Here is a 12697-nt window from a genome sequence, read left to right on the forward strand (position 1 = left end):
AAGACATTGACCTCCACGCTCAGTTCCACATGGCGTGGAGCAGCATCCCCTGCGCTGGGAAGCAGTGGGAAAGAAGATCGCTTTGACACACACCACCTCCCTTCACAGGAAACCCTTCATTTCAATACAAAAAACTCTCATCTTGCAGCCTGAACAAGGGCCAAATGGCCTGTCCCATCCAACGCCGCATTCAGAGCTGCCCGAGATCTGTCACACGGGGCCATGCTAGGGGGGCCTGGCTACAGCCTCCCTCCCTGCAAGCTGTTGCCCCAGCCCCTGACCGCTTGCAGCCCGCACTGCTGGCTACTCTGGTAATAGGGCTCGTGAGCGCGGAAAGCAGACATTAAAAGCAGAAAAGGAGGCACGACCCCGATGGCTACTTTCAGGAGGATGAAGGGTCGGGAACAGCGACTCCTGCAAACAGAGACCACGCTCTTTAAAATGTTTATCTCCCTGAAGGGTCCACTTGGACTTAATTGTTGAAGGCAGTCGTTGCACAAGCTGTTCTCTCCCTCTGGACTACCTCATCCCGGACTAAAATCAAGCCTTGTTCCCATGGTGAGGCCTCTCTTTGCCGTCTGGGCAGACAGACACCTCCTCCTCAATGGACAGGAAAGAGAGGACAGATCCAGGCTTTACCGAGTGCCGATCAGTTGTCGACGACTCTGTGTGATTCTTCATGTACCTCCTACCGTTTCATGCACAGAACCGTCTGCAAGGTGGAGTCTGTTAGCCCAGTTTTACAGATCGGAAACCTGAGTGAGGGTCGAAGACACAAGTCACTTGGTCAAAGATATAGCTTGTGAATGGTGGAGCCAAGATGGGTCAAAAATCATATATACACAGTGTTTACACGGCTCTTTCTCCATATTTCTAATCGGGCGCTGATTGTGTGGTTTAGTGAGTGTCTCCAGGGCAAAGATCCTCTTCTGAGATTGCTGCCAAAGGAGAGGAGGAGAAGTGGACAATTGAGCAGGTCTTGGAGGAACATGCATTCCTTCTTCCTCAGCCCATGGACCAGAACCTGGTCACAGAGCCAAATCTAATCATAAGGGAGGTTGGAAAATACAGTTTTATCATATCCCCAAGAACTGGGACTTGGTGAACACAAAGCATTTTTCTCTGCCCATCTTACCTCCCTTAATAAAATAGCCTCCAGAAGCCCCAGCAGGTGAGGAGAGGTACCTCAGCCACCTGAAGCTCCCATCAGCTCTCCTCCGTCCCATCAGCCCTGCAGAGTCTCTCAGGAACCAGTGCTGCGGCCAGGCTGACCTCAGAGGATGCTGCTCTCCCTCCCCCTTTATTTAACAGTCCATCCTAAATGTGGACCAAGCTACTTCCTTTTTCACTGTCATAGCTAAGGTTAAATGTCTGACTATGCTAGATTTTACCAAAGATCGGGGGAATGACACATGAGGAATAAACAGAGTGGCTGCTTTGCTACTTTGCTTATTTTCTTTTAAGATTTTTTTTAAAAGATTTTATTTATTTATTTGAGCGAGGGAGAGAGAGCACACAAGCAGGGGGAGTGGGGGAGAGAGAAGGAGACTCCCCGCTGAGCAGGGAGCCCGACCTGGGATCATGACCTAAGCCAAAGGTTGATGCTTGACTGACTGAGCCAACCGGGTGCCCCCACTAATTTGCTTATTTTTGTAATAGAGTTTATGCATCCTCAGCTTGAATCTTCCCTGAGACCACCTGCCTGCCACACTCCTGTCCTGCAGTCACAGGTCAGAAGCCTCTGACCCCTACTACCCAGGAATGCCCACACACGTGTCTTCTTAAGTCCCCAAAGCACAGGCATGATGTTTACGAGGGAGCAGTTAGAGAGAGAAGGGGATGTGTCCATGGGTGCAGGAGAGAAGTTATGCCCCCTTACTCCTTGCAAGGAAAGCAGTCCTAACTCTTCTACTTAAATAGAGCTTTCAGACACATAGGAAATCAGTTCCCCAAATTATGATTCACAAGTCACATGCCAATTGGCCTGGAGATTTCTTGGGGAGACCTACCTCTCCTCTATCCTAGTACTCTGAGCCTCCAAGCACTGCAGTCATGTAGTATTTCTATGCCTTCAAGTCCAGACCCAAGAAAACAAGACCCAAAGAGAGAGAGAGAGTTCCCTGCTTGAATTTCCCATCCGAGGACCCACTTTTCTGAATGACGGAACATGAAAGTGGTTGATATTGGGGATGATTCCATACTTCCAGGCAAGCCCCATCTCCTTCCCACAGGGGAGTGGTCTTCCTTCGATCTCAACAAAATAAGCATATCAGAAAGCATCTTAATAATTCATCTGAGTGATGCATACATAATGTAATGGCGCTAGTGGAAGAAGCCAGTTTCCTTACAAGAATCTAAAGTGCTGCTGCATCCCCAGCTCCAAACACGGGACCTGGCACAGAGTAGGTGCTCAGATCCTTGGTTAAAAAGCTATTAAAAGGAAAGCAGCTTGCCTCGGTCATGTTTGCTTAGCATCCTTTAAGAAAGCTCTTACTAAATCACAATATCCTATTAAGATGAATACTTCGATGAGCACAGAATTGAGATGTGAGCTTCCTTCAAGGTAAAAGAGAAACCAGCTGGATTATAGTTTTCACAAGCTGGTAAAAAGGAAAGAGACCCTTTCTTGAGCTCACATACGTCCCAAGATAATTTTAGGCATTTTATCCTTAAATAATTTGCCTTCCAATAATTGTATGTCTTGCAGTAATCATAACTTATTTCTGTGCTGTTTTTCCACAGCGTCCTAACCTTCCTATCCGCCCTGTCCTATGTGTGGCTACCCGCTTCACTTTTAACCATCCTACTGTACTTGGCCCTGTGTTGCCCACTCCCTCAAGTCCTTCCGGGGGCAGCTCAGAATGGAGGAAGGAGCGATAGATGAGGGCAGAGCAGATCCCAGCAGAGAATCAGACCTGTACTCGGCATAGCCAGGGCATCTGCCTTGGTCATCCTGAGCTCCGTCTCTGCTCATCGGCTAGGGCTGACATCGGTGATCTCACCACGTGGTCATGAAGAGCACAGGAAAATACATGCAGACCATGTACCTTTGTCACACAACAGACTCTCCATAAATTTAAGTTCCTTTAGTCCTTCCTTCTCCTTTTGAAAATAATTGGGAGATAAATTGTACATAAATAAATTACACGTTACCCTGGAAATCCTCAGAAACGATTACTGTAACCAATAATAATATTACTATGTTACTTCGGCAGCACCATCCTAATTCTGACCGTCAATCTACGTGCTCCAGCTCTGTCATCATAATAACATGTAGTGCTCAAAGTTTACCAAGAAAGAGCTGAGTGCACATAATTTCCCATTTCCAGATATCTTTTAAATCCTCCTTTTTTACATCAGAGAATTCTGCTACAAACCGTTACTTGTGGGGCAAAGTGTAGGCAAGGTGTTTGCCAGGAAATGAAAGACAGACATGAACGGGAATACTGCAAAGCTGCAAGCAGTACCTGAGATGGAGCGTAAAGTTGGGAAGCATCAAGAATGTGCTGGAAATCCTGATTTCTATTGCTCAGCAGACTAACAAAATGGACCTCATTGGAGAGTATGGCACCTCATCCCCATTCCCAGGAGAAGCAAACTGAAACCAGGCCCTTGAAAGACAGAAATGTCTAGAAGTATCTGCTAAGTATCAGCCCAAGGATCTGCTAAGCTTTCTGCTAACTTCTTTCAAACTTGAGTTTGGAAAAAATGGCTGCGAAGAAACCTTCAAGCTTTCAGATTTCTGTGTTTATCATTCTGTATTTCTCTAAGATGTAAATGGAAGCAAGCAGAGTGGGGGTGGGGTCGGGGCGGGCTCTGGAGTCAGGCTGTCTGGGTTGGAATGTGTGTCCTTCTACTTGCTAACTGCATTTCCCCGAATCGGTGATGAGCTCTTATGTGCCTCAGTTGCCTCAGCGGGACAATGGGTGTCATGATAAGGACTACACGAGGTGGCGTCTGTAAGGGCTGGGGCGCTGTCCTCGGTGGGTGGGCAGTAGGCAGGTCAGGCAGTTATTTCCTGTCCATGATGAAGTGGGGGGCACGGGGCGAGTCCTCCTGGTCTGAAGCTAGAGGCAGGCCACCAAAGCCCCTTGTATCTATAGTAGGATCTTACTCTCCTTTATTCAATTGAATTCTTTATTCCTAAGGTGTAATGAGATCTGTCTAAACTCAGACCAAACCCCTGATTTCACAGCTCGACCCCTCCCCACCACGTCTGTACTTTGTATCTGCCTTTTCTGCCCCCACCCTGCCACGTACGTGTGTATGAGTTCCTGCATCAAGCTTGATGCAAGGACCTGCCACCATGGGATGGGGGCCTGGGAGCAAAATGAGATCATTAGAGGGCAGTACAATAAGACAACAACATTTGTACACCCATGTGCAGCATGTTGCATGATGACAGTGACACAGCCACCACGAATTGAGGAGAGAGGGAAGTAAAGAGGAACGGGCATTGTTGGTGCCTATTTCATGCTCAGCACAGTGGAGATACTCACATGGCACACGAACCCTTAGGTTCACTGCCAGCCTCTTACCGAGTTTTGCAGATAAGGAGCATACATCTCAGAGACGACTGTTGACGTCCTCAAGGCCAACAGCTAGGGGGAAACAGAGTCTAGCACCTAGAGGATCACAAGGTAGTAACAGGAGATCTTATGGGGTTCCACGAGTCACGGTTCTTAGGCCTACTTGCAAAACAATCCTAGCAACTCAATATTCGGTGTCTCCTACCTCCTATCACCTACCATTGTAGCTTGTCCTGAACCAAACCCGAAGAGCACAGAGTTGGTAGTCCTTCCAGGTGCAAGGAGGTGAGAACCCTCCCAACCCACTCTATCTCCCAACCCCATTCTCCCATCGCCCCCACCCTACTTCCACCTTTGTAGGCTGGTCTCAAGCCATCAGGGGAAGCCCTTGAGTTAAGAGCAGAGGGAATTTGACAACCCCATGGTCAGCTGCTGTTGGGAGGAACCTCCTTATTCTCTTGAGAGCTTCCTCCATCATAGCATTTACAAACGTATAGGAGACCTCATTGCCTTGAACTGCAGTGAGAACAGAGTGAGAGGGAAAGTTCTAGTCTTTGGACTGTGCCTGTTATGCTTGGAAGAGTGGGCCTCCAATCTGACTGCGAGCAGCGCAGCAGCGTGGATCAGACGGAGTTATGAAATCCATGCAGTGAGGTGTGCTGACCATTGAGGTTTTAATTTAATGGCACATAATGACTCAGAAAAGAATGGAAAGTAACAGCGCGATCACACCCATAGTAAGAGCGATTCTCGTTTTGAGAAAATTTTATTTTAGGACGTGGGTATGCATGTGTGTGTGCGGGGTCATGATGTAGAAGATATATCCTCTTGCAAGTCATTAATTATTAAAACAAACCTGAAAAGCTTACTTAAAATCCAGATTCCCAGACCCTAGACGAGAACTGATTCTTATCTGCCTTGGGAACTTGAACCTGTATTTTTCATAGACCCCCCCTGGCAGCGGTGGTGATCAGCCAGCTAGAAGAAGCACCTGTTAGAGGTCATGGGTACACAGGTGGGCTTTCCTCACCTGCCTTCTACCTCCTCTTCCCAGACGGCTTCCCGCTCGAGCGGAGCCCTAACAAAGCAGGAGAAGTCACAGAGACCTGGCTTGGAGCAGCGTAGGCTGCCTGCCCCGCCGGCCTCCAACCCCAGGACAGCCCTGAGCTCTTAAGAACTGGGAGATAAGGATTGGGTTTCCAGCACCAACTGTCCAAAACACAAAAGCAAAACAACAACAACAACAACAAAACCCTCCCCCACACACGCCCCCAACACACACACACCAGAAAAACAAAGCCACCTTTCAGTCAGCCAGACCTAGGTTCAGACCCTGAGCCTTGTGACCACGGGTAGGTTATAGGATTTCTCTGAGCCCCAGTGTCCTCACCATTTAAGTGAGAATAATAGCACTTCCCGAGGGTATGGCAGGATTTAATGTAATAACGTGTCCACAGGCTTAGATAGTGTCAGCCCCCAAACAGGTTCTCTGCTATTAGCAGCTCCCTTTCTGGCCCCCACCGTACCGCCCTGCAAGCCTAGGTAGGCTCTGTCCCCTTTGGGAGCCTTAGGTGAAGTTAAGTAGCCATCTCAGGGGTGCAGCTGGGCCAAGGCTGTCATTCACGGAGATTACATTGTCCAGCCCGAGCATTTTGTTCTAACAGGAGTCCTGCCACCCCCATTCCTCAGCAGCTCCCCCGTGCCTCAGGCACAAAGTAAACTCCTCCCGGAGAGTGACTGTTGGACCAGCCTGGGGGAGAGCCGCTTGCTGCAAAGGGCAGGGTTGGTGAGTCCCGGGAGAGAGAGGACCCCTTCCTGCTGCAGGTGCCTGGTGTCCTGCAAAACTTGGCAGATGGAGGCTGGTCCGCGCCCAGCCAGCGCCGGAAAGCTCCAGCCCAGGGAGGGGAGGAGCTGCTCCCCAGGTGGGGCAGGTGGGGCACCTGGGCTCAGGTGTGTCCCGGGCTCTGGGAAGTGATTGCTCCCTGGCAGGTGCTGGCAAACTAAAGCACATTCTTGGCCCCAGGATACAGCTCTGGGAAACTGCCTTTGTCTCCTAGACTCTGACTCGGAGGAAGGCCATGGAAGGGGTAAGGCCTGTCAGTTCGGTCGCGGACTTTCTCTGTGTCCTTTCGGGTGCCTGCCAACAGCTGTGGGAAAGGGCTGCCCCTGCCTCCTGGAGAGGGATGAACATGTGTGGTGCTTGTGCGGTGCAAGGCGGTTCACCCTGGCCTTGCTCTGGGGTGGGGGGGCTGGGGCTGTGGGAACGGTGTGCCTCCTGCCACCGTCGGGGGTGAGGGAGCTGGGGGCTCTGGGGAATGGTGGCATGAGGGGTCCTATCTCTCCCCGCCCTTCCCCCCCGCTGGGTTTCGAACCTATTTCCCAACCCTGGGGCTATGTGCCTGTTGGCTTTTCTCTGTTTGTTTGCCCTTGTGGACTGTGTTGGTCCCCCTGGTGATAAGCAGGCTTCCTGGTCTGAGGGCCCGGCTGCCTGGTGCTCTTCTGTGGCTTGTGGCTTTACTGCGGGCTCTGTTCCTTATTAGCTGTGTGGTCTGGGGCAAGTGCCTTCATCCTCCTGCGCCCCCTGGGCTCCTCGCTCATAAAATAGGATGGCTGTTAGAGTAACTAGTTGGTGAGATTATTGGAGGTGCTTATAAAAATAGAGATGACCCGTGGGCAAGTGTCCAGCACCAAGCCAGGTGGACCTGCGTTCCCGCACACGCGGTTGGCGAGGTTGCAGAATTTCTCAGGGGAATGCTCTCCTCTGTTGCCTCCTCCAATTCTCTACTCCCCTATTTTCCCATCTTCAAAGTCCATTTCTTCCCAAGGGGGACAGAGAGGTGTTTTGCTTCCATATGTTCTTTATTAGATATTTGGAGTCAAGTCATTTTCTCCTGTGAATCATGTGGCTTCCCTCCCAGAGGTTTGGTTTTAAATTGAAAGGCAGGACCCATTTCATCTGTCACCCATCAGAAAAATGCTCCCTCTTATCCTGCCCAGGGCAGGAGACCCGTCTCTCTGGCTGAGCAGTCCAACCAGCTGAGTTTGGAGAAGAGTGAGCAAGGGCACGCTGGTATTCCATCTCCCTTTTGAATTCTCTCTCCCCCCTAACTTGCAGTTCAGCAACATTTGAGAAGCTCCTCCTTGATGGAGAAATGTCAGGCTGAGTAGATTTCGTGTGGTTGTAAGAAAAAGAAAGTGACTTATGTTTTGCCCTCTCTGATCTACCAAGGCATGCACTGACATCCATTTGAGTTTATCCACATGTCATCGCAGGTCAATGCCATTTGCCCCATTTTGGTTGGTGTTGTTTGTTTGTTTTCCTAAGGGAGGAAACTGATGGTCAGAACGTCACTTCATCCGTATCATACAGTGGGTCAGTAGCAGTGCTGGAACATGGGCAGGGATTGGTCAATAACAAATATTAAGTGGCAACTGTAAGCCAGGTATCGCTAGCAAGGATTACAACAGGAAAACAAGCAGAATGTTAGGCAATTTAGCAAAAAAAAAAAAAAAAGGCATGTTAGCTAATGTGGTTATGCAACTTTCTGCTTATGCAAAGGAAAAAAATCAGAGCAATATGGGTCATTTCTCATCTTAGAGGATTTTTTTTTATTTTTAAAAAGTCGACAAAATATTCATCAATGCAGCCTGTGTGTTCTGAGCACCTGCACTGTGTTGTCAGGGCCTGATTCGGGTGCTGCAGATGCAGCAGTGAGCCAGCCAAAAATGCTGCCTTTATAAAAACCTATTCTAGCCAAGGAAACAAAAAATATATATATATATAGTATTATACACTATATTATATGTAATATACATTATATGTAACAATATACATTATATAATATATAATGTACATTATATATAAAATATTATACACATATTAGGTCAAATGGCAGTAACTGCAATGTAGAAACACAAAGTAGGGAAGGGTTTAAGAATACTGAGACAGCAGATAAGGCTATTTTATTTTATTTTTAAAGATTTGTTTGTTTTAGAGAGAGAGTGTGCACAAGTGGAGGGAGGGAGAGAGAGAGAATATCCAGCACCCCCCCACACTCACACACACTCACTCACTCACTCACTCACTCACTCACTCACTCACTGAGGGCAGATCCCAATGCGGGGCTCGATCTCCCCACCCTGAGATCACCAGCTGAGGTGAAATCAAGAATCAGATGCTTAACCAACTGAACCACCCAGGTGCCTCTGGGTAAGTCTATTTTAAATGGGATAGTTTCAAGAGAGGCATCCACAGGTGACATTTGAGCAGAAACTTGAAGGAAGTGAGGGAGTTGGCCATGTGGATATCTTAGGGGAAAACATTCTACAGAGAGAGAACAGTAAATGCAAAAGCCCTGAGGCAGAAGCCTGTCGTGTGTGCAGGAGTAGCAAAATGTCCTGAATGGCTGGCGTGGGGGAAGCAGAGAGTGGTCAGATCATGTCGGGCCCTGGGAATTCCAATTTTCCTCTGAGAGAGAGGGAGCTCCAGCTGAGTGTTGTGAGTGGCATAATGGAATGATCCAGCTTACATTTTAAAAGGATCACCTGGCTGTTGTTTTGAAAATAGATGATAGGGAGAATAAGAGCCAACTCTGGCTGACCTGTGAGGAGGTGATTGCCCTCCTCCAAGCAAGAGGGCGTGGTGACACAAGCCAGGGTCTTAGCAGTAAAGGTGGCTAGAAATGCTTAGATAGGGGATACAGCATCAAAGTAGGATCAAAAGGATTTACTGATGGAGTGGATAAAAAATGGGGGGGGGATGAGGAATCGTCCATGACTCCAAGGTACAAAGCCTGAGCACCTGGAAGACTTTGAATGAGATGACTTAGGATTGAACATGTTTACAAGATCAGGAGTTAGTTTTACATTTCCGTTGTGGGATACGGAGAAATGATTGTTGCTTTAGGCCACTCAGTTTTGGAGTGGTTTCTTCTGTATCAATAGATAAGTGAACAATTAGATATCCTACACTGTTTTTAGTCCTAAAAAAATGTATCCTTCTCCTGCATAGATAGAAGGCTCGAGAGAATTCTATAAGAATATATTTTATTATACCGTTTAGGCACCCAGACGGAAAGGTTGAGGAGTCTTTCTCCAAAGCTATCGTGGAGTGATGCCTCTGTGTGCTCCCTCAGCCAGGTAGATTTGTACTTCCTCACACGGTGTTGGCAAGAGAGAACCACAGCATTTTTAACTGGGAATGCTTTTTCAGTCGGGATGCTTACCAAATGGTACTAGAGTTTTGATGAATGAGCATTGGAGTTGTAGTCGAAAGACCTGTATTGATGTTTACCTCTGTCTCTTATTAGTCAAGTGATTTCAGCAAGTCCTTGAATAATAAAATGTAGGAGTTGGGAGATTTCTCAAAGACCAAGCAGTCTAACAACTCCCATTTTAGAGGTGGGGAAGCTTGGGGCCACACATACAGTGGATGCCCCGTGGCTGTTCTTGTTGATTTTGGAGGGCTCGATCAGAGATGCCGTCTAGTTACTCCATCTTGCAGGGGAGAATGTCAAGAAAACAGACAATTTGGGTATTAAGTGAAAAGCAGAATGATGAAGAAATCTGTAAGTTTTGATGGGAAGCACTGAGAATGGGTGCCTAATCCAGGGTGGGGTTCGTCCCAGGCTCCTTAGAAAAACTGATGAGAGCTGGGGGGCGGGGAGAGGGAGGGAGGGAGACACACAGGGAGACACAGACAGACCGAGAGACAAAGAGAACACAGCCAGAATCAAATTGCAAGATGGCCAGATATTGAAAGACTGAATAGCATATGTACCTTATCCTATAAGCCAAGAGCACCACAGAGGGACTTCACCTCCAAAATGGGAAGAGTGAACTAAATGTCCCCCTAAAGTCTTGTCATGCTCTGAAACTCTTGGACCACAGGACTTTTCCAGAGTCACAGGTGGCTTATTTTTGACAGAGCTGAGTCTAGAACCCAGGTTCTGAATGCCTGTAAAACTACTTAGCAAGCCCTCAAGCTCAATTTCAGAGGGTTTTATTTTGTTTTTCTGAATAGTCTGACTTTTAATGAGTAAGACACACGACAGGGTATGTTAAAAAAAAGAAAAGGTGGCCCAGCCCATGGAGAGGGATGGTCCTGGAAAGGGCCATCTGCTATTAAGAGCTTGCTCCTGGGAGAGCAGTGTGTGCTGGGGATTGAGGTCAGATTGCCAGGGTTTCCTATGAGTTCCAGAAGAATCTCTGAGGAGGGGACTAGGGAAGCTCACTCAGTTATTCACAGTTCTGAAAGACTGGCCACATCACTCCTGTCTATGCGGAGTTCTCTTGAACTGTGTTATTGAGTCCTTGACGGTGAGGTGTTTAAGTGACGTGCACAAGTGCAGAGACGGTGTTACCCAAAAGCACGGACCCCAGAACTGAGTGACCTTCACATTGAGTCCAGTCTCCCCCGCTCCAACCATATACCCTCATTCGTCTGCTAGAAATGGTCCTCACAGGTGCATCTGATCCTGTCACTCCCCTGACTCCCCTTTGGTGCTTCCCCACTGTCTGAGGGGTAAAGCCCCAGCCCCGTGGCCTGGCTGATACTGCCAAGGTGCTCCCACTCCTTCCCCCTGGCCATCCCCCGGCCCCGTCCCTTGTGCCCCAGTCTGGCATCTCCCCAAGGAACACGCTTCTCTCCAGAATGCTGACTTCCACGCTAAGACTCTACTCCACTGTTACCTCCCTGAGAAACCTGCCCCAGCCCCTTGGTCACAAATGGCCTCTCCTCACTTGGCAGGAGCTCAGCCCTTTGAGCAGACCCAGACCTGAGTTCAGACTAGGAGCTTGCAGAGAGCAACGACTAGGTTTTGCTCACAGAGGCAGCCCAGCCTGGCACCTGAAAGCGCGGACTCTGAGCAGCCAGACTGGCCTCCGTTTCTGGCTCTGCCATTTACTAGCTGTTCAGCCTAGAGCCAGTTGCTGAATCCCTCCGTGGCCCAGTTACCTCACTTGCAAAGGAACATAATGGTATTGACGTCTTAGCCCTCAACTAGGGTTTAAATAAGTTAATACATATCAAGAGCTTGAACAGCTCAAAAAGGCGGGTAATTCTACACACTAAAGTAACAGTAAGTTATCATAATAATAAACTGCTGTGTCCCATCCTCCCAAATCCATACGTCGAAGTCCTCACCCCTAGTACCTCAGAAGTGAGCTTATTTGGAGATCGGGTCTTTATAGAGGGAAGTTAAAGTGAGGTTACTAGGGCAGGCCCCTTCCAACATGACTGCTGAATAGGAGGGGTATGGACATAGTGACAGACCCAGAGGGTGAAGACCCAGAGGGAGACGTCCACACAAGCCATGGAGAGAGGCCGGCGGGACCTTCCCTCGAAGCCCTCAGAAGGAACCAACCCTGCCCACACCTGGGGCTCAGCCTTCCAGGCTCCGAAACTGTGAGGCAATCAATTTCTGTCTCTTCAGCCACACAGTCTGCTGTTCCTTGTTGTGGCAGGCCCACCAGCTCCTACATGGAGCCTCTCAGCAAATTAAGAGAGTTAATGAGGATACTCTGTGACCTCCCCCCCACGCATCTGGGAAGTGTTTTGACCGTGTTGTTATGTTGACCTCTCTGAAAACAACAGCTGTGCTTAGCTCTGCGGAGAAGAAATCTGAGAAGTGTTTATTACCGCTCGGCGTGGGAAATGAATGAAAGGGATCTGGGGACCACTGTCACTATTCCTCCCTGATCACAGACTTGTGGATTTGGTTTTGCTCATCTGTAAAAATCTCAGGTAGCAGACTCTGGGGTGGTTTTTAAAGATTAACCCTAACCTTCTCTTAGGACATACCAAATACAAAGAAGTTACAAATAATGTGCTTCAGAAGCAATAATTAAGCAATTTTTGGACCCTAACACGAAAACGTCAAAGTTTTACTTACTGCTCTTCCCCGTTACTATTAATACTACTGTTTCCATCACCATTTTGTAGGTGAGGTAGAATCAGGAGTCAAATTCCTATTTGACTCCAGAGACCCTGTTCTTAACCTGGTTTCATTTTTGTTTTTTTAAGATTTTCTTTATTTGACAGAGACAAAGTGAGAGAAGGAACACAAGCAGTGGGGAGTGGGAGAGGGAGAAGCAGGCTTCCCACTGAGCAGGGAGCCCGATGTGGGGCTTGATCCCAGGACCCTGGGATCACGACCTGAGCTGAAGAC

The 12697-nt window shown here is 48.4% G+C and overlaps 1 protein-coding gene across 2 annotated transcripts in view; it reads left to right on the forward strand.

Moving 5' to 3' along the window:
- The first annotated feature begins 6487 nt into the window (after positions 1 to 6487).
- Positions 6488 to 12697, forward strand: part of FYB2 (FYN binding protein 2) — a 139471-nt gene continuing 133261 nt past the window's right edge. The window contains exon 1 of one of the 2 annotated variants that reach the window (XM_073896677.1): positions 6488 to 6616. In XM_073896677.1, coding sequence (XP_073752778.1) covers positions 6608 to 6616 — 9 coding nt within the window. In that variant the 5' untranslated portion in view covers positions 6488 to 6607. The remainder of the gene's footprint in view (positions 6617 to 12697) is intronic. The other variant, XM_073896678.1, reaches the window with a different exon arrangement.

The sequence above is a fragment of the Callorhinus ursinus genome, unplaced genomic scaffold (genome assembly GCF_003265705.2).
Source record: "Callorhinus ursinus isolate GAN/ISIS: 27379988/994484 unplaced genomic scaffold, GSC_fseal_2.0 scaffold9, whole genome shotgun sequence".
Taxonomy (NCBI): Eukaryota; Metazoa; Chordata; class Mammalia; order Carnivora; family Otariidae; genus Callorhinus; species Callorhinus ursinus.